The sequence below is a fragment of the Podarcis raffonei genome, chromosome 4 (assembly GCF_027172205.1).
Source record: "Podarcis raffonei isolate rPodRaf1 chromosome 4, rPodRaf1.pri, whole genome shotgun sequence".
Lineage (NCBI taxonomy): Eukaryota > Metazoa > Chordata > Lepidosauria > Squamata > Lacertidae > Podarcis > Podarcis raffonei.
In genome coordinates this window covers 73,868,825-73,892,313 of record NC_070605.1, presented here as the reverse complement: position 1 = coordinate 73,892,313, position 23,489 = coordinate 73,868,825, and the positions used below count along the sequence as shown (strand labels likewise).

The 23,489-nt window shown below is 41.1% G+C and overlaps 1 protein-coding gene across 1 annotated transcript in view; it reads right to left on the bottom strand.

Moving 5' to 3' along the window:
- Positions 1-15,428, bottom strand: part of HERC2 (HECT and RLD domain containing E3 ubiquitin protein ligase 2) — a 104,801-nt gene extending 89,373 nt beyond the window's left edge. Inside the window, exons 1-4 of the mRNA XM_053384108.1 lie at positions 15,306-15,428; positions 13,896-14,007; positions 8,277-8,391; positions 6,124-6,261 (exon numbers count right to left, since the gene is read on the bottom strand). Of these exons, the coding sequence (XP_053240083.1) occupies positions 6,124-6,261; positions 8,277-8,391; positions 13,896-13,967 (325 nt within the window). The 5' untranslated portion in view covers positions 13,968-14,007; positions 15,306-15,428. The remainder of the gene's footprint in view (positions 1-6,123; positions 6,262-8,276; positions 8,392-13,895; positions 14,008-15,305) is intronic.
- Between the last annotated feature and the right edge of the window lie 8,061 nt (positions 15,429-23,489).

Below are 23,489 nucleotides of genomic sequence, written 5' to 3'. Positions count from 1 at the left end.
AATCCACCCAAGACGTAAGGTTATCTGGCAGGCTCAAAGTACCAGAAAAACCACTACACAAGAACAAAAGCAAATTGTTTTGTTTGATTATCATTTTTATGCTTTCCCCAATCTATTACAGCTTGTTGATCTCCAGCGTTCAGGTACTTCAAACCCAGTAAAGGTGGCTTGCGAAACACATGCCATAGAGGTTCTTACTCATTTAACTAGAACATTAATCATTTTAGCAAGGCAAGGAATGAGACTGGGCCACTTACAAGCAAGCTGCAGTACATATGTGCCCCCTCTCCCACCTCAGAGTAACTGAGCCAAGTAGCATTGGCTGGGTAGGCAGAAATATGGGCCTGATTCCCTGCCACAGCCAGCAAGGACTTGCCATCTGCTCTCGAGGTGTCCCATAAGCATCTACTTGCTTTGTATCTTGCAGCACCCATGCTGCGACTTGGCCACCTGTGAGAAAATTTGCTTGTTCTTTTAAAGGGGTTGCTAAAGGAAAGCTGTTTACCACTTCCAAGAAGTCATTTAGTGTGTTCACATTTATATTTTCTCTGCCCTGAATGGGATATATGAGCTACTCTTCGAGAAGGAGGGACAAGAGGGCATACAGCCGGCCAGGACGCCAACACATGATGAGTGAGTGCAATTTTACCATCAAGGCTGCTGCCATTTCAAATCTTTGCACTATAGCAAGCTGTAACAGCAAAGTTGGCCCTACTTCAAGCAGTATAATTCGAAACAAAAATAGGTCCAAACGGCATTTATATCAATTCCCAGGTGCTCTTCAACGTAGATACTGAATGACTGATCAATTTCAATTCAGCAATGACACACACAGTAAATCCTTAAGACTAGACCTTTCTCATTTCACTTATGATTTCTGTTTGTGACCATCTCCTCCAGCATTCAAGCACTCTAAAAAAAACACAGCAGTTTTTTTTTATCACTGGCAGACACTAAAAGACACTGCTTATGTGGGGACAATAAGCATTACTTGCATTTTATATGCTGATGTTAATTATCTTAAGTTCTCTGTTACTTAAAAGGCAACTCTAAAAAGCTGCAGAACAGAGTCCAAGATTGTAGACTACACAAACATATTCATAATTTAAGTTTAAACCTGAAGACGTTATGGAAAAGAAACCAGAGGGGACTCGTCATTTATATATGAAGGCCAGCTCTCTCACCACCACCCCGGTTCTTAAGAAATAAATTAAAGAGAGACAGGAGCTTCTGTTTCATTTAGCTTGACCCCAGAAGCACTTGCTATCGGAAAAACATTAAACATCATTTTAGTTAATCCTGACCAACTGATCCATATTTTGGAAAAACTCCACACCTCAAAATATTAGTCTAGAACAGTTACATGATTCATCTGAAGCTAAAAATGGCTCATTGAACAATTAAAACTGCTTCTCTTGCAACTTTAAATATAGCTCTTCAGATTACACAAATTATGTTTCCAGGGGGAATTTCCAGTCATGCTGATTGAGTTCTCTACCAAAATTTGTCAAGTGACTAAAGGACTTTTATCTCATTGTTCAGCACCCAAGACTTATGCAATGCCACTCATATTTCCTAACTTGTGAAATGAAGCAAACTATTCAATGTCAATTTATGCAGGGGAACCCCTGACAACAGGATTTTTCTGCTCAAGTCACTTTCAATTTGGCCTTTCCACTGCTGTGTTTAGGTATAGGCTGTCTTTTTACAACTGTGGCCCAAAAAACGAAACCAGAATTGTATACTCAGAATTATTCGCAGTCACACTGACTGCAATGTGCTGTAAACCAGATTCCTGGATTCCAAGACACATGACTGAGCTTAATGGAAAGTACAAGATAAGGTGTGAGGCATCCACACTGAAACCAGTTCAGGAAGAACATGAGATTTTCCTTGAATTTAGCATAGTAAACATTAAAACTGATGCAAGTCCTTTGTAAGGGACATTTCAAAACATCCAGTGAAATTTAACTGTATGACTGCATGAAAGAACAGAGCCAGTTTATTTGTTGCTGTAGCCATAGCATCAGCAGACTTTATTTTGTAAACAGAATCCCAAGGGAACAGAGTGCAGCACATGGCCTTCTGCATGTCAGTGTTTCGTAACAGTTGATTCCTGTCCGGTATCAGCAGCAGGCCTGGGTTGCTCCAAATCTACTGCAAACAGCCCAGCTGTATCAGCATTGACTCGCCTTGCCCCATAAAAAAAAATTAAAAAACCTAACCATTTGCAGTATGTATTGAAAACATAGCTGCAAACGCCAGTCTCTACTCTCATGATTTTAGGAGCTATTTACAAGAGGTTGCTTCCTACTAAGTCATATTCAGAGTAGACCAATTGAAATCAATAGATTAATGCAATCCCATTGATTTGCAAAGGTCTACTCAAAGTATGACAAATCAGGTAGACCCTACCTGAAGTATTACCAACCATTTTCCAGGTCATTAAAGACCATCAAAGAGAAGCATGTTTCTTAGCTAAAGCAGGCATATCACTCCAACATGGAGAACTATCACTGCATTAAAACCCATTAAAAGTCTTAGACTTGTGTTGGTCAACCTTGGGTCCACAGAAGTTGCTCAGTTTTACATGCCCAGCCAACTTAGACAATAGTCAGGCATGATGGGAGTTGTGATCCAACACCTGGGTACTCAAGACTGAAGAACACTGCCTTAGACTATAAACCTGTCTGAGAATTCAAATGCAGGTCAATTCAATGTAGTGGGCATCACCTGGCATACTATAGACACCAAGTGCTACCTACTATTGTTACTCAAGAGCTCGATTCAGCTGGCACTCTGCAAATGCTTTTCACTTCAGTCAACTGGGGACTCTGCAATGAGGACAGACACTTTGCAACCAAGTTAGCAACCTTTGGTTGCTCTCACTGAAAAGAAATTACTTGTACTCATGGGATTGAAAGGTGCCTCCCCCCAAATCCCATCTGAAGGGTCGGGGCAACCTCCAGAACAGTATACAAGGGGAGTAAAGTGGAGATCACTAAAAACCGGGCATGCAGATATGCTTCCACTGACAGAACAAACTCCTTATGATGCTATGATGAATTCCATCCAATATTTTCAAAGCAGAGCTGCATAAACATCACAAGTGAAGCAGCCTCCACATTTGTTTTAGGAAGTGAAGAAAATGGACTGGTCCACACCACTGAAACCTAATAATTGCCGGCTCAAAGTTCCTGTGTGGTACACATAGGATGCCAAGCTCAAACATTTCAGCCCTTCAAAAGCGAACAGCAAAAGAAAAGCAATGCAATTTATTTTCAGTTAGTTGCAAAAAAAAAAAAAAAAAACCAACAACAACCTAGGAAACAACCAAAGATGTGAGATGAAAAATTACTAAATATGTCATTTTTGATATGTCAGAATAGGTTCTACACAACCACCAGCAGAACAGCTGATGTAACTGAAGCAGGTTAATGGTCAAACCAAATTGGATAAATTTATGCCCGTCTGGTACAATTTCATCACCTATGTCAGCAAGAGACAACAACAGAGAGCCACCCACACAGTATGACTCCATCTGGAACTCTTAATTCATGCTTATGCATACAAGAGATAGACTACAATCTCCAATTATTTGAATATTGTTTTATATTTATTTTTGTCAGGTTATTGAGATTATGTAAAAAAAAAATTTTTTTAAAGGTTCTACATAATTGATTTCTTGTCTACCACAGGATGCAACTAGACATAATGTGGGGTACCTGGGAGCAGGACCTTCTGCAATTGTTGCTTTTTTAAAAGTTGATCTCAGCCTCTACCAAACCTCTACATTACGTTGTTGTAGCCCTGGTTATTTTGGCTTGAAGAAGCATCAACCAGTTGCTCTAGCAATATGGAGGAGCATCTCACTTGTTACTGCCAGGATACAAAATCTGGCCCTCTTCCCAGCGAAGTGAGACTGGCCCTACAACCTAGCTAAAGCCCAGAGTACAACATGCCCATTTCCTAGCAGCAGAGCACAAAAAATTACATAAATAGCCACTGTATTGGTAGTAGCAAGTGAGTTTGGACTTTTAAATGGCAATGATGAGAATCATATAATTTCACTTTAACATAATGTATTTGTATTGACTACTTTAATTGATGTGCTTTGTCATACTAGAATCATTTAGTCATACCTACCTCTGACATCAGATTAGTAATTTCTTTTTTTAAAAAAACTATGTATCCTATTCCTGGGCAAGATAAAATAATAAAATAATTTAATTTGGAAAATAATTCAGTTTAATTCATAAATTTGTTTTTAAAAGGTAAAGGTACCCCTGACCTTTAGGTCCAGTCGTAGACGATTCTGGAGTTGCAGCGCTCATCTCGCTCTATAGGCCAAGGGAGCCGGCGTTTGTCCACAGACAGCTTCTGGATCATGTGGCCAGCATGATGAAGCTGCTTCTGGCTAACCAGAGCAGCACAGAGAAACGCCGTTTACCTTCCCACTGGAGCGATACCTATTTATCTACTTGCACTCTGACGTGCTTTTGAACTGCTAGGTGGGCAGGAGCAGGGACCGAGCAACAGGAGCTCACCCCGTCGCGGGGATTCAAACCGCCGATCGGCAAGCCCTAGGTTCTGTAGTTTAGACCACAGCGCCACCCACGTCCCAGATTTGTTCTTAGTGACCATGTATTTATATATAAGCTGTTTTTAACTGGGATCCCAATTCTAAAAACATTTACTTGACCCCACTGGTTGTAGTAGAAATTGTAGCCCCAATCTATTGAATATAGGCTACAACCTAAGGACCTTCCAGAAAAATTGCTTCAAGGTAGCCTTAAAATATTTCAATTACAGCTGGTATGCTAATTGCTTACAATGCCTTCATAGGACTACTTTGTTAAAATGGGGCACTTACAGTGATTTCCTGACACTATTTGTTTTGTTTAGCAACAGGAAGACACCAAAATACTATGTAGTCAAAAGAAAGCCCACTTCTACGCTGTCAAATCAAAGACTTCATGAGCTGCTGTGTTGCAACACTAGCAACAAAACCTGCATTTTATTAACAAAACCAATTCTGACTATGTGGCCATGTACTGAGAATTTTATCTCTACTGTACTGTCCATTAAATCCTGCAGAGAAGTAAAACACTGAGCCTAAACCCATTTTTGTCATTTCATCAGGTAGCAAGGACTTTTCCCAAAACTGTCATTGTTCAACTACTATTAAGGGCTACTCGGACACCACAAAACTGAGCACGAAATAGTATCTGCTGCTAGTACTACTCCTTCAAAGTCAATGATCACCTTTCCTTGCTAACTTGTACACAAAGCTGTTTTACAGGAAGTATGTTATCAAGTAGTCTCTTTCATAAAAGATGCACATAAAGTTGATGCCCTTAGGACTCAGTAAAACCAAAGTGCTTTTTAACAGAGAAGTAAACTAGTTTAACATGTAGCAAAATAAATAATTTAGGCACAGGGTCTTCACAGGTTGTCTTAGGTGGCAGTTTTCAGCATGACTGGAGACTTTACTGTTGCAATAGGTCTTGGTTCAGGCCACATCTCAAGAGTTCAAGATGATGCTCACATCAGGGTCTTAAGGCATACCAGCTCCTTGATTACCTGTTCACCCATCAGACAGAATCCTAAAACATCTCACCCTGGCAACAAGACCACATACTTCAATGCTTCCAGAAATCTCGGCCAAGTCATAACTGACACACCCCAGAGCAGAGCAACCAAATTTCTGTCTGCTTAAATAAAGAAGCAGCTTTAATTTTATTCAAACAACTGTCAGGGCCAAAGACTGTCTGCATCCCTTCTGCTACCTCTCATCACTCCCGACTGCCATCATCAATTGACAGCCAGTTGTCAATTTTCTGTTTTGTATTGATTTATTAATCTCTTTGCACAACACCAACAGTATTAGCTGCCTTCTGCATATTAACTGAAAGGAAACAAATTGCTACACAAGCATTTAAATGAAGATGTATAGAAGTTTGTAAATTAAAGGATTTTTTTTAATGGTCTGGTAAAAACTTATCAGCAAAATCCTAAGACTTTATTAAGAAACAATATATTTGTGAAATATATATTGGGCACCATATCACACAGTAATACAACAGTAAATGCCATGTTGAAAGAAAACCAGAAAGACCTTACCTGGCTGCTTGCCCCAAACCCAACTTTCAACAATTGATTTGGCTCTATATGTAGGTAATGGTGCATCTTCTTCATCTTTCCTTTCTTTGTCATTCTGATCTTCTTTCTTTGATCCAGTCTGACCTTCAATGCTTTCATCTATAGAACAAAAAAAAAAAAAAAAAGAACCATAAATGCAACTGAGTAAATCATTTTTGTAAAGCCATTCCTTTTGCATCAGAATTCTGAGCCCCCGTATTGAAAAAGGTCATCTTACGCTCTCAGATTCACTCTAATATTCTAGTTATATGGAGAAGAAAGGAAAACACTGCCACAGATGTTATAGCTCTTGTTTTACTGGGTCACATTGTGACCTCTTCTACTTAGAAACCAGAGGCTTCATTGGCCTAGTTTGCACGTCACATTAAACCATAGTTTAAAACAAACTCTGGTTTAATGAGAAAGACTTGTTTCTCTCCTGTTCTTGCTGCTACCATGTCACAGACAAAACAAGCCAGAGCTGGCTTGTCATGTTGCTCCAACCCAGGCTCATGGTTTGCTGCACCAAAAAACTGCAATAATAATAACAATTATTGTTGTTATTATTTTTACTATTATTATTATACCCCAACCATCTGGCTGGATTTCCATGGCCACTCTGGGCAGCTTACAGCATATATATATAAAATTATAGCACATCAGACATTAAAAATTTCCTGATACAGTAAGCAGAGAACAAACCTTGGATACTGATTGTGGGTTTTGGGGGATAAGAAACCACAAGACCCAGTTGGTTTTGAAACCGAGGGTGCCATCAAAAGTAGTTTTCAATATGGCATTGGGGGGATCTGCTCCTTCACCCACACACAAAGGCAGAAGATTACACTGGACTACTTGCAAATCATTTTGATCCTGAATAATATAAATAACTGCAGATAGGCATAAAATCAGAATGCAACGAGAATGACATTACCATATCATGTATGGCTGCAAACATCTATGACACTAGGAAAGAAAATTCTTTTACTTCAGCTCCCAGAAAAAAATTACCACAATCAGAAATACTGAAGACGTTTGTAGGAATTATAATGTTTAGAAATGATAAACCATGATAATAAGTAGGAATGGACTTCTTACTGGCAAAGGAGGTGGTTTTTTAATTTAACCTCTACCTAAAGGGCAAAATAGCAGTTCTACTCTATTGCCAAAATGTTAATAGCATCATTCCCAGAAAGGATTTATTTCTGATCAAAAACTAGGTATGCCCCATTCCCACATGATTTAATATGCTCTTAAATCATAGTTATACCATTTGTCATTAGAGTCACAATAGTGCAAGCATTTAAGGGATTAGTAACTGAAGGACAAGTCTTCAGGACATACAACTTAGCCTGCCAAGTTCAGAATCTGAAAAATTCAGTAGGCTTGCTTGCCAATGTTGGTATGGATCTGAGAAATGAAGCAGTACTGTGGGCATGCTTCAGTAAAGTTGATCTCACATAAGTCTAACTTAAATGAGCATATTTTCTATTTTATGCAGCAGCATCTTACCCACTTTGATCTGCAAATCCCATTAGTTGATAAAGCTCTGACACCGACTGTGTAATTTGATGCACATTTACTCAGAAGTCCCATTCATTTCCGTGGGGCTTATTCCCACATAAGTGAGCACAGGATTGCAGTCTTAATCTTATACTGTTGTCAGAGAGGGGATTTCAAGTCTGTCTCAGCACCCGATAGATAGATAGATAGATAGATAGATAGATAGATAGATAGATGATAGATAGATGATTGATAGATAGATAGATAGATAGATGATAGATAGATAGATAGATAGATGATAGATAGATAGAAATAGATAGATAGATGATTGATAGATAGATGATAGATAGATAGATAGATAGATAGATAGATAGATATAGATGATAGATAGATGATTGACACTGTTGTCATTTGTTAGAAATGTCACAATCTTCAAACTAAAAAGTTATGGTTGGCATGCATACCAAAAGTAAGAGACGGATTACAAAGCCACCATACAAAGAGTGCAATTTGGGGAGCAGGAAGGCATAGCCCCCAAACCCTTTGAATTCATTACAAATAAACCCTCAATAAAAATTTAGGCACATTTGTCTTTACTGAACTATACAGATACACAACACAATGAAACTCACCTTTCCGTGGAGAAGCTTCACCATTTTGGGAGGGTTCTGTTCCAGTGTATACGATTTCCCCATCTTTGACCATTTCATTCCAAAGGCCACAGAGTCCATCTCGGGTGAAAGCAAGCTTTTAGAGGAAAAGGGGGGGGGGATGCGGTATCATAAACATGATTTTTTTTTTACCCTTTCCACCAAATAGTGTTCAAGGTGACTAACAATGATATAAACAATACCATAAAAGCTCAAGAGAATAAAAAAGGCACATAAAATCATCAATAAAAGCAACTGTTTTAAACTTTGTCTGCCTGCAATTCAAAGGGCAGGAAAGACATTTATCTATAGAAATTTAAAGATTCAAGTCTAGTCGGTGTAGCTCCACCTCCCCTTTTGAAATAGCACCAAGAATTCAAGCATGCTAACGATTTGGATGAGTACATCCAGCCTAGATCATCTACTGGCAAGGCTGCAACACAAATGCCTATGAGGGCCACCACATGTGGCAATTTCGTTACACAGATTTTATCTGTGTGCAAGCAATTTCCTGCATTATGCAAATAGATGGTACAAAACTCCAATGAATGACTTCCAGCGACTGATTTCCAGAGCAGGTACAGTAGCAAAACGGACCCATGCACACTCATCACATCACATGGTATGGATAGTATAAACATGAGATACACAGAATGCTCTACACCAGCAGTTCTCAACTGGGGGTCTATGTAACCCACCCAGGGGATTCATGGCACACACCCATCAATTGTCGGGGATATCCCATTTTGGGGGTCCGTGCTCTCACTCAAGAGCACAGTGCCCCAGAACATGAGAAATTGCAGCTAGACGCACGTCGTCTCATGTGAGACCACGGCACCCAAAAACGCACATCCCAGTTTTGTACTGGAACACATTAGAGGGCAAGGTGGAACCATCCACGTAACAAAAACTACCGAAGAGATACCAACATTTTCAAAAGTCCATGACTCGGCTTTGAAAAACAGGCTCTGCAGTACTTAGCTAATTGGGAACAACTGCCCTACACACAAGAAAATTACACGTCAGAAATATGTACAGGATATAGCCATTTTCACTATAACAAATAAATCCACAAAAATTATCAGCCCACTTTCTCACTTGTTTGCAACACACTGCTAGCCTGAAAGAGAAACAAATCTCTTCCTATTTACAAAAGCTGCTTTACCTGGTCACCTTGTTCATGGAGGGAATCTAGAAGTCAAGCTGATATTTACATGCCTCTCAATACTCAAGAACATTAAAGCTTTCTACAATGAGAATACAGTGGTACCTCAGGCTAAGTACTTAATTCGTTCCAGAGGTCCGTACTTAACCTGAAACTGTTCTTAACCTGAAGCACCACTTTAGCTAATGGGGCCTCCTGCTGCCGCTGCGCCACCAGAGCACGATTTCCGTTCTCATCCTGAAGCAAAGTTCTTAACCTGAAGCACTATTTCTGGGTTAGTGGAGTCTGTAACCTGAAGCGTCTGTAACCTGAGGTACCACTGTAAGCTCATTAGGCATCACTGTTCTAACATTTTTAGAGCCTGTGATACAAGACGGATGCAATGTTTAGAATCTTGAATTGTTACATTTCAAAAGCAAGGCTATAGTAAAATAAGTTAAATTTAGAACTGAGCTGTCAATCTACACCACAGGAGTCATCGGTGTTCCACTAACCTCAGCGATATGAAGAATTTAAAAATAAATGTGTTATGGCAGATGTAGCAGCAGCTAAGCTTACTTTTACAAGCAGCAAATGAGGTGATAAACCTGTCTCTCAACTGTACCACCAGTGTGCAGATGAAGGCCCCCAAAACTGAAAGTCTTCCCGCCCCCTCAAAAATGTACAAAGTGAATGGGGAAAATATCCATAATAGGGAGAACCAAAATTCATACATGCCATTCTCACACACAATCATGCCCGCCGCCCCCCCCCCCCCCCGGGCTCACTCACTCTCACACGCAAGCAATACACAAATTAATTGACTCATTTTCTCTTCCTTGAGAAATGTGAGTCCTTCACTTTCTCTCTGAACTGAGAAAGGGAATTGTTTCAGAGCCAGATTGCAAACCTCTTAGGTTGCAACAAAGGTCAATTGAAAAATGGTCCCCCTCTGACTAAATCAAGCCATCAATTGCATACAGAGGCCTCATGCTCTATTGACTCGCAAGCACCTTTAAATGATCACATTTTTAAAAATTCAAAGAAAAAAAACCAGACACAAGAAGTAAACCTACATTAGAGCAGGGACTCCTGTCTTTGAAGGTAACATCTGGGTTTTATTTCAACCCCCCTGGGTAACAAACAAACACACATTTGCCACAGATACATTGCAACAGTTCATTGAGAGGCCTTGCATGTTCACCCCTATTACTTAACCACATTACAATAGCTTCAGCTTTATTTTTCAAGGGTTTTATACTTCCTAGTGCATCTGAGAAATAAGAAATGTTGTTTCTTCTGCAGGAAACAGGGCAAGTGATCAAACAGAAAAGCACAATATTTTACATTAGTGTTTACAGTCCATTCAAATGTAACATATTTGCCTATGTCTCTTCCCATCTTAGCCTTCCAAATCAACTTGAAATCAATTTTCTACATCATTTGTGAGCTTCTATGCACTGACTTGGTTGTCCAAAATTCATCCCTGCCAGATAATTACTGTAGCTGGGCAATAAAGCTCTCTCCTGCTTAATGTAATAGATATATTGGCATCTCTATTCTTATTCAGGGACACATGGCCAAGCCTACCTTAAGTTATGATGCAACTATCAGTCCTTTATCATCTTCAGCAGGTTGGTAATTAACCAACTTGCCTGGTCATCCACGATGGATGAAAATTGTCTGACTATGTTGAAGCAAGTTACAGGGGATTAAGGCATATGCACCTCCTTTTCCCTTCTAACCTGAAAATGCTACGGAATCTTTAAGGCTACGCAGCAAAATAAAAGTCTAACCCATTCGTGGCTGTGAATGGGGCAGTGCATGCAATTCTGAGGCCACAAAGCCGATGAGGAAGTCCTATAGGATTGCGGCCTATAGTCTCAGACTGCGCGGTAATGCATTAATTCCCTCAATGATTTTTGAATCTCCATTTGTCTACTTAAGACCAATCTGGGTTTTATTTAAGAGACCCAAATGCTTCCAGTTTAAAACCTACCAAGAAAGTAGCCCTCACCATACGGTAAGCTTGACTACTGTATATATCAGCAGTAGGCTCTCTTACTTGAGGAACATAGTACACTTTCTTCTTACAGGTCAAACTTGTTATTGTTGGCATCCATCTGTCTGGATAAATGGAGTGCGCCTCCAGGGGTGGAGTCAAAGTGCTGCATTAGCTGCACCAAGGTGACCTCCTCAGGGCACGACCCTGGCCAGAGTGTATGAAGGTCCTGAGCTGCCCAGACAACAAGACCTCCCCCTCTCAGCCTCCAAACGAAAGCAGAGCAAGTGACCAAAGATATCCCAGAGGAGGTTTGGGATCAGAGTTTTCATTCTCCTAGATGGGCTACCTTCCCAAGTTTATTTGCCTGTCACTTCCCTCTACAGCATGTGCAGAAACTGCCTTCTGATTGTTGGAACCACCACCGATCTTGTCCACTCAATATGCCAGTGCCTGTCTTCGCATACAGTCCCTAACTCACCGAGGGTTTGGGACCCATTGGCTACCCTGGTTTAGCCAGTCTGTTGAAGCTATTGCCAGGGTGTGGCTGCTGTCACACGCTGACAGCTTCTAGGAGCTACAGGGGAGAGCAGAGTGCAGGGAGGGGACCAAAGGTGGACAAACTACCCCAGAAGCAGAACAACTTGTCCCCCACTAGAGGTGTTACTCCTCGTCTAACACCCCACAGTTCCAACTCAGTATTATCTACTTCACTGGAATTGTTTATCCAGGATCTCTTTCGCCACCTGCTTTTCCATCCTTCTTTCTACCTGGAGATACCAGAGACTGAACTTGGGATCTTCTGTACACAAAAGATATAGTTTGTCATTTACCTACAGTCTCTCATCTGACCTTTAATCTTCTTATCATCAAACCTGAAATCTAATAACAAATCTCAAGCACAAACCCGAAATCTAATAACAAATCTGAATGAACTTCGCACATCTCATTAATTTCATGCTCACACTAATATTTTCCTTCATAAACAAAAGAGATAAGGAGGACCCATTGTAAAACATTCTATCACTGAAAATGGATTTGCTTCATCCCACAAGCCCAGAAAAGTGAAACCTATCTCATTTTAGCTACCATAAAGTCATCAGGATGCTATCAAACACAAAAATACAGAGGACATCAATGGACTCTTTCATTCTCAAGCGGGTCACACTAAACTTGATTTAAGATTCAAAACCTACAGTTTGCATTCAGGACAGACATCACATTCAGACACCATTAAGGTTACAGTACACCTTGCATCCTTTATTAGAAGGAAAATTTCCTCCTATCCTGTCCAAGATACATGGAAGCTCTAAGTAGAAAGGACTATGGCAATTTATCCATCATGACTAAACGACTAAACAACAACAAAAGTGATGTCCATTGCTGTAGAAACTGACCCAGCCTCTACTCAGAAAGCTAAAAATGCATAGAATAGAGGAGCACAATGCAACTTTTAAGTTCTGTTCAACTTAATTTAAAAAGCACTCGCCCAATCCCCAATCTCACTCTTCTAATTTTATGCAATGGGGGTGAGGAAAGGACTAAAAGGAGGGTTGTATCCAATAATGCATGAACAGAGTTTCATTTGTGCAACATAACTTCCCCTTCCTCTCATCTCACGTGTCCCCAAAATCTGCCTCAGAATCTCCCCAAACCCCCTGGAGCAGATTTTGGGCGTGCACAGAAGGCAGCAAAGTAGGGAAAACCCCACTGTACAAGTGGAAGTCTGCTGTGTGAGTGTAAAGCAGCACTGGATACAACCCAATCACTGTTACATGGAATATAATGAAACAATACAAATAAAAAATAAAAACAGATATTCAGCAAGACTTTTCTTATTGTGTAAATCCATAGCATTCCAGCCATCTCAGTTTTCGTCAAATTTTTAAGAAGACCAAATATCAACTAACACAGAAAGAGGGGGTCTCTAGTGGGGCAATATTCCAGGTTTCTTAACCCACCCAAATTCACAGCCCATCCAAGACTACTCAGTTCTAATGAGGATCACTCAAAAGACTCACGTTTAGACAGTTGAAGTCTCTTACCACTAACTATAGCAATTCATCGGATTTCCATAGTCTAGAGTAGCATAGAGTTTCTATATATAAATCAAGTGAGCAATACACCAAAACTATTTATAGTAATCTTATGATGCATACCTTAAGATACCGTCTACTTTGGAAAGAACTAGCCATTTGAAACATTCAGCAGAAAACATAAAATGTAATTCAATCCAGGTGTAAACAAAATTCTACATATCCAATATAACAAAAAGATATTTCACCTCTATTGTGCAATTGTCAGGTCAGTATGAAATTAACAAGCAAATTATACACAATCTCCTGGCTTTGTTTTTTTTTTATTAGCAGAATAGATTGCATTGTATTTGAACAGAGAGTATCAAGTTACACAGACACACATCATATTATTATATACACTAAAGAGGAGTTCCTACCTGTAAGTCTGTCTTCAGCCATTTGGAATCAAACCGGGTCTGAGCAGCCAAACAAAAAGATTCAGAAGACATCTTCCCTTTTCAAATCAGTCTTTTCAGCTGGCTGGACAACCTGTCACAAAATGTTTGTGTGTGTTACTAAAAGCAATGAAAATATAGTATCTACATATAACTGTATCTGCACACACACAACCGTATGGTTTCCATCTTCCTTTAACAACCATTATTCACAGAAAGAGAAGACTCACTACAACAGGCTGGAGCTATGAAATACAAAGCATTTATAGGCAGGGAATCAAGAGCATCAGTACTCTGTTTACAAGAGTGCTGTTTACATTATACAAGCCTCCTCCCAGACCAGAAGTCAAAAACATCCTCCGCTATTGCACCATGCTACACTATGATAGACCTGTGCTGCTGCTATCTTTCAGACTTGTGACTGGTGCATGAAATAAATAATTGATCTACGATTATACAAGCCAACCAACCCAAACCATTCATCCCTCCACACCCTGAAAAAAAAGCATGTTGAAGGAATAGTAAAGGGAGCTAGCCAGTTTACATGGCAAGACGAAGAAAAAAACTCTCCATGTCTCCCCCCACTACCTAATTATTTTCCCAACTACACCAACGAACTTCCATGACAAGCAGGACCTACTGTCATCATAAACACACATTTTTGCTGTCTGTCTCCAGTTGCCTCTCTGCTAGCCAGAAACTAACAAAAAATGTGTGGTTTGGGGGGGGGGATGATCTAAAACCCTGGACATCAACCAGCAAGGCTACAATTTAACAGTTTTCTGCTTGCCTGCTCCGAGGCCATCTCTGAAAACAAAAGAATAAAACCAACACCGGCGGGCCGGAGGAGGAGGGGGTGGTTTGTGGATCAATATGCACCAAAGCCCCTCTCTCTTCTCTAAGAGGAAGCCATATACACACAGAGACGCAAAAGCCCTCCTTGCATCCATTCCCCGCAAGCCCACCCACCATAAAAAAGGAGCCCGACATGCGACCCTGCCCAAGCTCCCTTCGAAAAGGTTGAGCCACCGCGTTGCTTATGCGAGATATTTCATGTTGCGCGTGTCAGGAGAGACACAAGGGGTCCGTGGAGGAACGGGGATCACTGCTTGCATGCATGCGGAGGTTATCTCTAAATACACCGAAGCCACACATGCACGTACCTAAATCATGCACAGATCTCCTCCTCTCTTCCATCCCAAGGACGCCCCCAGCCTCCGAACAGGGAGGTGAACTGGCCGCTCTCCCAACCTCTATCGATGCACAGAGGCCCAGCTCGCCCCTCCCTCTCTTGCTGCTGCTTTTCGGGCTCCAGGGAGACGGCGGGGGTGTCTACGGGGGCCTCCTGGCGGCGCTGCCGCCGCCCCCGGAACCCGCAGCCCCCACACTCACCTGCCCAGCAGCCTCGCCTGCGCCGCGCGGGAGTTGGCGGCGGCGGCGGCGGCTCCAGCTGTCCTGTCAGGCCCCCGCGCAGCTCCAACTAATCCCCCCCTCCCTCCTCCTTGTCCGCTCTCCCCCTCCCCACATCCCTGGCCAAACCGGATGGAGCTAGGGGGGGCGGGCTAAACGGGAAACACCGCTTAGTCCCCCTTCCGCCCAATCAGGTCGCAGCTGCCGGGCAAGCTCTAGCCAATCCGCTCCCAGGGATACTTCGCCTTTCCTCTCGGGAGCAGAGCGGGGGGGGGGGAGCCATAGAGAGGAAATGGCGAGAAGGACTCCGGTTACCATAGAAGTTGCTTGCTTTTCCGGCTGCAGCAGGGGGCGAAGGCGAGCGGCTGCAGGAGCGCCCGTTCGGTGCTAGTTTTCCGATGGCGGGTCTTTCTTTTGAGGTGTATTGCGGTGGCTTTCTCTAGTGCTGCCTCCAGTTCTGCGGATTTTACGTCGGAATAGCACTCTCGTGTTTATATATTATATATATCGGGCTTGCCTTTCCCATAGGACGGATTGTGGGACAATGGAGGCGCATATTTCAGCCCAAGAAAATGGGGAGGGAAAATCCCCATTGCATGCTAAGCGCAGAAGGCATTGCATGTATAATTCTGAACAGGCAAAGAGAAAAGAACGCTCCACAATTATTATATAGAACAGTTAGTCTTGATGGTAGCAGTGATCCTCCCAAATGCAAGTTGTTTCATCCCCGAAGTCCTCTAATTTCTCCCATTTTTGGTGGCTAACGTTTAGTGTGCCATTTAACACAAACTGCAAGAGCAAAACGGCGAAAGGCTACATTTAGGGGTTATTTTTCACACTCAGCAAATATATGTACTACCATCACCACCCCGCCAAAAAAAAAAAAAAGGTGTTCTATCCACCTTCAGTACCATGATGCCAACTCTTGCTCTTGCCAACTGCCTCTTACTTGCCCCCATCAGGATAAATAAGAGAGAGATGCATCTCCCATAAAATCTTTGAAGCAAGAAGATAAACTGAGAATGGACTTAACTTGTGTAGAGGTGGGAGAATTGGATCAGGCCAATGGCCCATCTAGTCCAGCATCCTGTTCGCAAAAGTGGCCAACCAGATGCTTGCTGAACAGATCAGTGAGGTGCTAAAGGACCACACAAATAGCTCTTTGATTTACCAGTGGAATTAAAATGTTGCCTTTCAACGTTTCATTAAAATGTCAAGAAATTACAAAATATTAGAGTCAAATCTATATCACTATGCAGGGCTGGGGATTAGGGCAGCTTGTTGCCCAAGAGCAGTACTGTACTGGTTTTGCAAGCTAACCCAGGATACTGCATTGGTGTAGGAGCATAGATCCACCTGCTGCAGCAAGAATAGCCACGTTTGCTGAGTGCAGTACACAGCTCATGCAGAAAGCAAAATGGGAGAGGAAGGTGTGTGAGACAGAACTGGAGACAACAACTCATATGTTGTTCCTGTGTCTGCTTGCACAGCTAGCTATATCATTGTAAACCTACACATAGAAACATAGAATCATCTGACACTATTGCAGAAAGCCATTATGTATAATAGAATTGGAGAACTGACAGTACACATGTTTGGACTCACCCACTGTCCTCACTAATAATAATATTAATAATAATAATAATAATAATATTGTTTATACCCAGCCACTCTGGGTGGCTCCCAACAAAATATTAAAAATACAATAAAGCATCAAACATTAAAAACTTCCCTAAACAGGGCTGCCTTCAGATGTTTTCTAAAAGTCAGATAGTTGTTTACACATATGGTGGAACTATAAAAAAAAGTTTTGCTGAGGCTGCAGTCCTGTTCATCCTTGAGAGTAAAATGAGTAAGGCAGAACAGAGGAAATGCTCTCTCACACACACACACACCCCAACTCCTGGGTTCCCCCCAATACTGTTGGTGGGCGGGGGCACTTGCAGAAGAGAATTGTTAAATGGGAGGGATTGTTTGAACCCTTTTCTTCTCTTGCTAATTTGTACTGTAGATAGCTTCTCCAAATGATATTTAGTTGATATTTCCCCTCCCTTAAACCCTGAAACTTATTTACTTATGGCTGGGGCTGAGGGAAATAACTTTAGGGGGCATTTACAGGAAATAATCAGTGGACATGTGAGGAGTTAAATGCTCCACTCTCTCACACACTGGTCCTTGCCCTGAAAGTATTCTCCTTGGTCTTACATACAAATTACAGTATATCTGCATGTCTCTTTCAGCCCTATATGGGACTTGCTTCTGAGTAAGCACAGATAGAATAGCTGCGTGTTGTTTGCTTTCACCTGAAATAAAGAATATTAATTTTTAACTTACCTTAAATCACATGAGTGTTCACCAGTGTTTGTAATGGAAGCTAAGGTTCCGAGAATAATTTTTATAGATTAACAAGCTATTTTGATTGACAGTGAAATGGTGCTTAGAGGCCACACTAATGGATGTACCAGAAACAAGCATTGAAATTATGAAATAGGACCAAAGTATAGATAATCTCTTTTGCTTTAGCAGAGGGTACTGATAATTATATGGTGCATGAAGGCAAAACAAAGCAACTTCTGTAACAGCAAGGCAGAACTATTCATTCCAGAACAAGGCAGTCATTGTTCTCTTATTTAGGACCATTTTGCCATTTTAAACTCTAAAGTCTAGAGCATTTGAAAGAAAATGGCATTTGACTTGGAACATTGGAAATCCACCTTGGTGATAATTAAAATCTGGTGCAATCTTCCATGGCATTTACCTGATGTCAGTTCTGTAGTTTTTAATTCATGCTGATCCTTATGAATCAAAATAATATTTGCTTCCCTAACACACACACACTCTCTCTCTCTCTCTCTCTCTCTTTCTCTCCCTTTGTCTCTCGACAGATGGAACCTACCAGTAAGTCTCTCCAGGCTCCCTGCCCACTATTGTGTTAAATTCTGTGACACTATAATTTGCAGGCCACAAATCTGTTCTCAGATAAAACACAAAATTTTACTGGAACTGATAGCATCAGGAACAAAACAGTCTGGGATCCACATACCTTAACAAACACCTTCTCCTGTTAAAGCATGCGGAAATATGTTAATTTATTAAAGCCCTAAGAGCTACCAAACAACACTGCAAACAAATAGGTTTTGGACCCTAGGAGGATACTGACAAAGTATCAAAGTAATAAAATATGAAACTAACTGAAGGAGCAGAGATGGATTTAGCATTGTTTAGTTAAACATTTATTGGACAGCTTCCAATAAAAATTCTGCATTAAAGTTCAATCCAAAGCCATAAAAATACAAAACCAGTATCAAATTAAATTGGGTAACAGAGTATATCAATAAATGAACAAATAGATCTGTAAAACTTTAGAATTACAAAACCCTTGAAATCTTCAAGAATGCAAGAGTATTACTATTACTATTATTACTACTACTGCTACTAAGTACTAGGTGCTTACCCTGGGTTCATATTTCCTTTGGACTGAGAAACAGCATAGATACTGGTATCTTTACAATATATAGTTTATTTACACATATATACAACCTGAGCCTACAATGGAGGGATTCACAGCTTTCATATTCCAAGAGAGCCTTGGATTAAAAAAAAAAAATCAAACATCACTCTAACTCTATTGTTTCCCAGCCTGTTGCCTCCCAGAAATTACAAGAATCTTGGCATACAGTCTACTCCTCCACCCAAAAAAACCACCTCATGGCAATATCAAGTGGGTAAGATCAAGGTTAGGCAACCTAAGGCCTGGGGGCCGGATGTGGCCTAATCGCCTTCTCAATCCAGCCCGTGGATGGTCCCAGAATCAGCATGTTTTTACATGAGTACAATGTGTCCTTTTATTTAAAATGCATCTCTGGGTTATTTGTGGGGCCTCCCTGGTGTTTTTACATGAGAAGAACGTGTGCTTTTATTTAAAAATGCATCTCTGGGTTATTTTGTGGGGCATAGGAATTCGTTCATTTATTTATTTTTCAAAATATAGTCTGAGGGACAGTGGACCGGCCCACAGCTGAAGAAGGTTGCTGACCCCTGGGTAAGACCATCTTCAAGTTCCATATATGCATGAAGATACAGAGCTGGGAATTTTGAGCAGTGCACAGTAATTTTGAGCAGTGCACTATCTGCAAGGAAGTTTTCCAGAGTATATATGTTCTACTCAGGAAGCATGTGAAAACTGAACAATTTAGGACAGTGTTCACTTTTAATTCACGACATATGATTTAAAGGCTTGACAGTAGCTACCAGGGGGTAAATGGAGATGTATTGTTTGGTTGGGATAATTTTTGTGTTGCATATATTTCTGAAGTTGCAATAAACTTCGAACTTCCTTTTAAGGATGGAAAATCAGACTATGGCACAGTAAATGAAATAAGAGTAAGGCCATGAGCATTTCTAAGACAAATGTGAAAAACTCAAGAGGATATTTTTTCAATATGCTGTTCTTGCCCTGTTTGAAAAAGAGCTGTTTTTTGCATTGCATTATTTATTTTGATTCACATTAAGGATGTTTTCAATATGACTGGAGTTTCTGTGTCAGAGACAAAACTTCTACAAATTATGATACTGTACTTTCGTAGCTTGGTAAAATAGTGAAGGACACACAAATTGCACATACTGCATAACCATCTGGGTGACTTTCAAAAAATACCATGACAAATAACAGGGAGAAATTCCCTGAGTCATGAAAACAAGCTGACTAAATCTTAAAACACATTTCTGGAGTGAAAAATGACTCAATTTGTGTATTGGATTGTTTACTGATGATGATAAAAGTCTGAGGGATCAATCCACCAAGCTGTCTGCTGTGCAATTTCCATTCATTTTAATGGGCTTCCTAGTCTGAGATGCGCTGAGAACTTTTTGATGATACAGCCACTCTTCAACTGTTGAAGAATTATGGTTCCTGGTTTGTTAGTTATAAAGATGTTTCTGCATCTTTCAAGAATTACTTTTTAAACTCAGATTGGGTTTTTCTACAGTGTTGCTTTTCCTTTTATTTCTAGGATCACATTCTACTTGTGAAACCTCAGTGCAGTGTTAGAAGATTCAGGACAGACAAATGGAAGTGCTACTTCATGTTAGAATTCCTCCTCCATGATTGCAGTCATGGGATTTTCGTCTATCACATGACGGTATACGTTTTGACTCCACAGAGTGGGAAGTGACGGAGAGAGGATGTTTGTGTTACTGTGTTCCGTGAAGTGGAACTATTGTCCTTTGTTCTTTTTCTCTTTGCTGTCTGATGCTAGAGAGAGAAGGAGCCATGTTGTAGTGCTCTGTGTGTGTTTATATGTAAATAAAGTAGATTAGCCAAAATGCTGAGTTGCTGAGGTCTGTTACGCAAACTGCACAAACTCTGCAGATCCCTAAGTGTGCCGGTGTTGGTTGGCATCGGTCACTGTGATGTTCGGGCTGAAGAAAGCTTTTGAAGCTCCCGAACTAATGGCCAGGAGGGAGAGAACATGCCAGTCCGGCATGTGTCTCTTCCAGGGTCCTACTCAAGTGCAGGCTGAGCTCCTAACACTTCATACATTGAAGCACTGTTAAGTGATGGAATTTGAGATCACAAGATATAATAATGGCCTCTGAATACTAGTTGCTTTGATGTGAGTTCCATCATGTTCATGTCCTACTTCTGGGCTTCCCATAGGCATCTAATTTGCCATTGTGAGAATAGGATTTTGGACACAGTAAAGATAGCTCAGTTCGGGCAAAAGATTCCTACATTGCAAGGGGTTGGACCAGATGACCCTTGTGGTCCCTTTCAACTCTACAATTCCATTATTCTTTGACTATATCAGCCCTTGATTCAGCACAGTTCTTGCATTCTTATCTTAGAGTACTGTTATGAGTTTGGGTGCCAGAGTTTGTTGGTGCAAGGCACCTATAATTCCTGAATTTAGTAAGTGTTAGAATTTAATCAATGCTTGAAGAGTTAAACTAGAAGTCAGACTCGTAATAGCTGGAGATTGCCTGAGAGGTGAACCATTAGCAGAGAATAATAAACACAGGGAGAATGGCCATCAGCACAACAGAGACTCTCTGCCAGCCAGCAGATGGATGAAGTCCCACCCAGAGCTCTGATATAGTAAGAAATGCCAGAATTTTTGTTAGGGGGAAGTTTCAGGTAGCTGTGGCACGATCTAGTGAAAAAGGTGTCAGTCTGTTAAATGCAGCAAATGCAGGGGGTGGACCACAATGTGGGTTGCCTGTTCGAATCAGAGACTGCAGCAGTGGGAGAAACGGGACTCTCTTGGGAGTGTAAGATTTTAAACCCTCCATTGTAAGCTCGTATATATGTGAAAATAAACCATGTATCACAAAGACACCACAGTCTTTCCAAAGGAAACACAAACTCTGACTAAGTGCTTGGGCCCATAGATTCTCACATCACTCAGGGGTTGGGATGGCGTGTAACAGTACTATCATTATTGGCCTTGAGAATAAATCCACTGCTCAAAGTGGAGTAGGATTGTGTGAACTGTCATCCCACTTCAGAGGATATGACTGAGTCTGGCACAATTTGGAATGAAACCATCCTACTTCTACTCCCCTCCCAATGTAAGCACTGGATGAGTCCCCAGGGAAAGAAGCAATTGGAGATGGAGAGGAATAGGAGATGACTGCATAGTGCCAAGGACAAATGTTTTGTTCGTCCAACAGGCTGGCACTGTTGACACAGTGCTTAATGTAACATATTTCAGAATCCTCTTCAGACTGAAAGCAGCAATACAAATGCATCTTCTAGGTAGATATCTGGCCAACATTTTAATTAACTTCCCCTTCCAGGCAGGCGATATTAGCTCTATCTTCTAGAATGAGCAGTTAAGTAAGTAAAATACTTTGTTTTTCCAGCCTCCAAAGTAGCACCTGGATGGATTGTCAAAGACTTAGCTCTTCTTGCCATAATTGCACAAGGGAAGCACATAGGGTACAATGCAGAGAAAATAATACCCGCCTTATTCCTGTTAATACTGATTGATTTAGCTTAACTATGTTCTAAAGTCCTATTGATTTCAACTAGTCCTGCAATTTTAGACACACTTACTTGGAATTAATGTATTTTAAATTGGTGAAGTCCGTATTGTTAAAGCTATGGTTTTCCCAGTAGAGATGTATGGAAGTGAGAGCTGGACCATAAAGAAAGTTGATCGCCAAAGAATTGATGCTTTTGAATTATGGTGCTGGAGAAGACTCTTGAGAGTCCCATGGACTGCAAGAAGATCAAACCTATCCATTCTAAAGGAAATCAGCCCCGAGTGCTCACTAGAAGGGCAGATACTGAAGCTGAGACTCCAATACTTTGGCCACCTCATGAGAAGAGAAGACTCCCTGGAAAAGACCCTGATGTTGGGAAAGATGGAGGGCACAAGGAGAAGGGGACGACAGAGGACGAGATGGTTGGGCAGTGTTCTCGAAGCTAGCAGCATGAGTTTGACCAAACTGTGGGAGGCAGTGGAAGACAGGAGTGCCTGGCGTGCTTTGGTCCATGGGGTCACAAAGAGTCGGACACGACTAAACGACTAAACAACAACAAATTGGTGAGACTTACCTCTAAGTAATCCTGTGTAAGATTGGGCTCCAAATATCACTTCTCATAACATGGTCACTGTATGGTGACTCTTGAAATTTCTTAATACAGCAGCTATTCACAGCAAGCTTTTCATGTATCCTGGACCCATCTCTATAATGTGATTCATTTCTATGCCACTGACACCACCAAACATTGTTAGCAATGCCTAATGGAGGCTAACTTTGTGGTGAAAGCTGATCTGTGCATGCTGGTAGAACCGAAGGGGCTACTGTGGGAAACAGCCACCAAGTAGAAACACTTCCACCTGCAATATTGTGGGAACCTGCTTTGCTCTGGTTTGCACTAAGGATCTAACTTTTTCATACTTTTCAAAATGGTTGTGTTTAAGTGGCTAGAACTGATGGAAATCAGCCAAATGTTCTGGACTGGTGCATGCATTACCGTTGCCAAATGTTGGGATCAGTGCTCTGACCTCCAATTTATTTTAGGCAAATTAATTTGCTTGATGGAAGAAAACGTCACTGCAATCATTTCTTTTTGGCAGCAACGGCATCATACAACCATACTTTGTAGGGAACAAATGCATATTTGGTGGGATTGCTAAGTTGTCTGAAAGGCTTGCC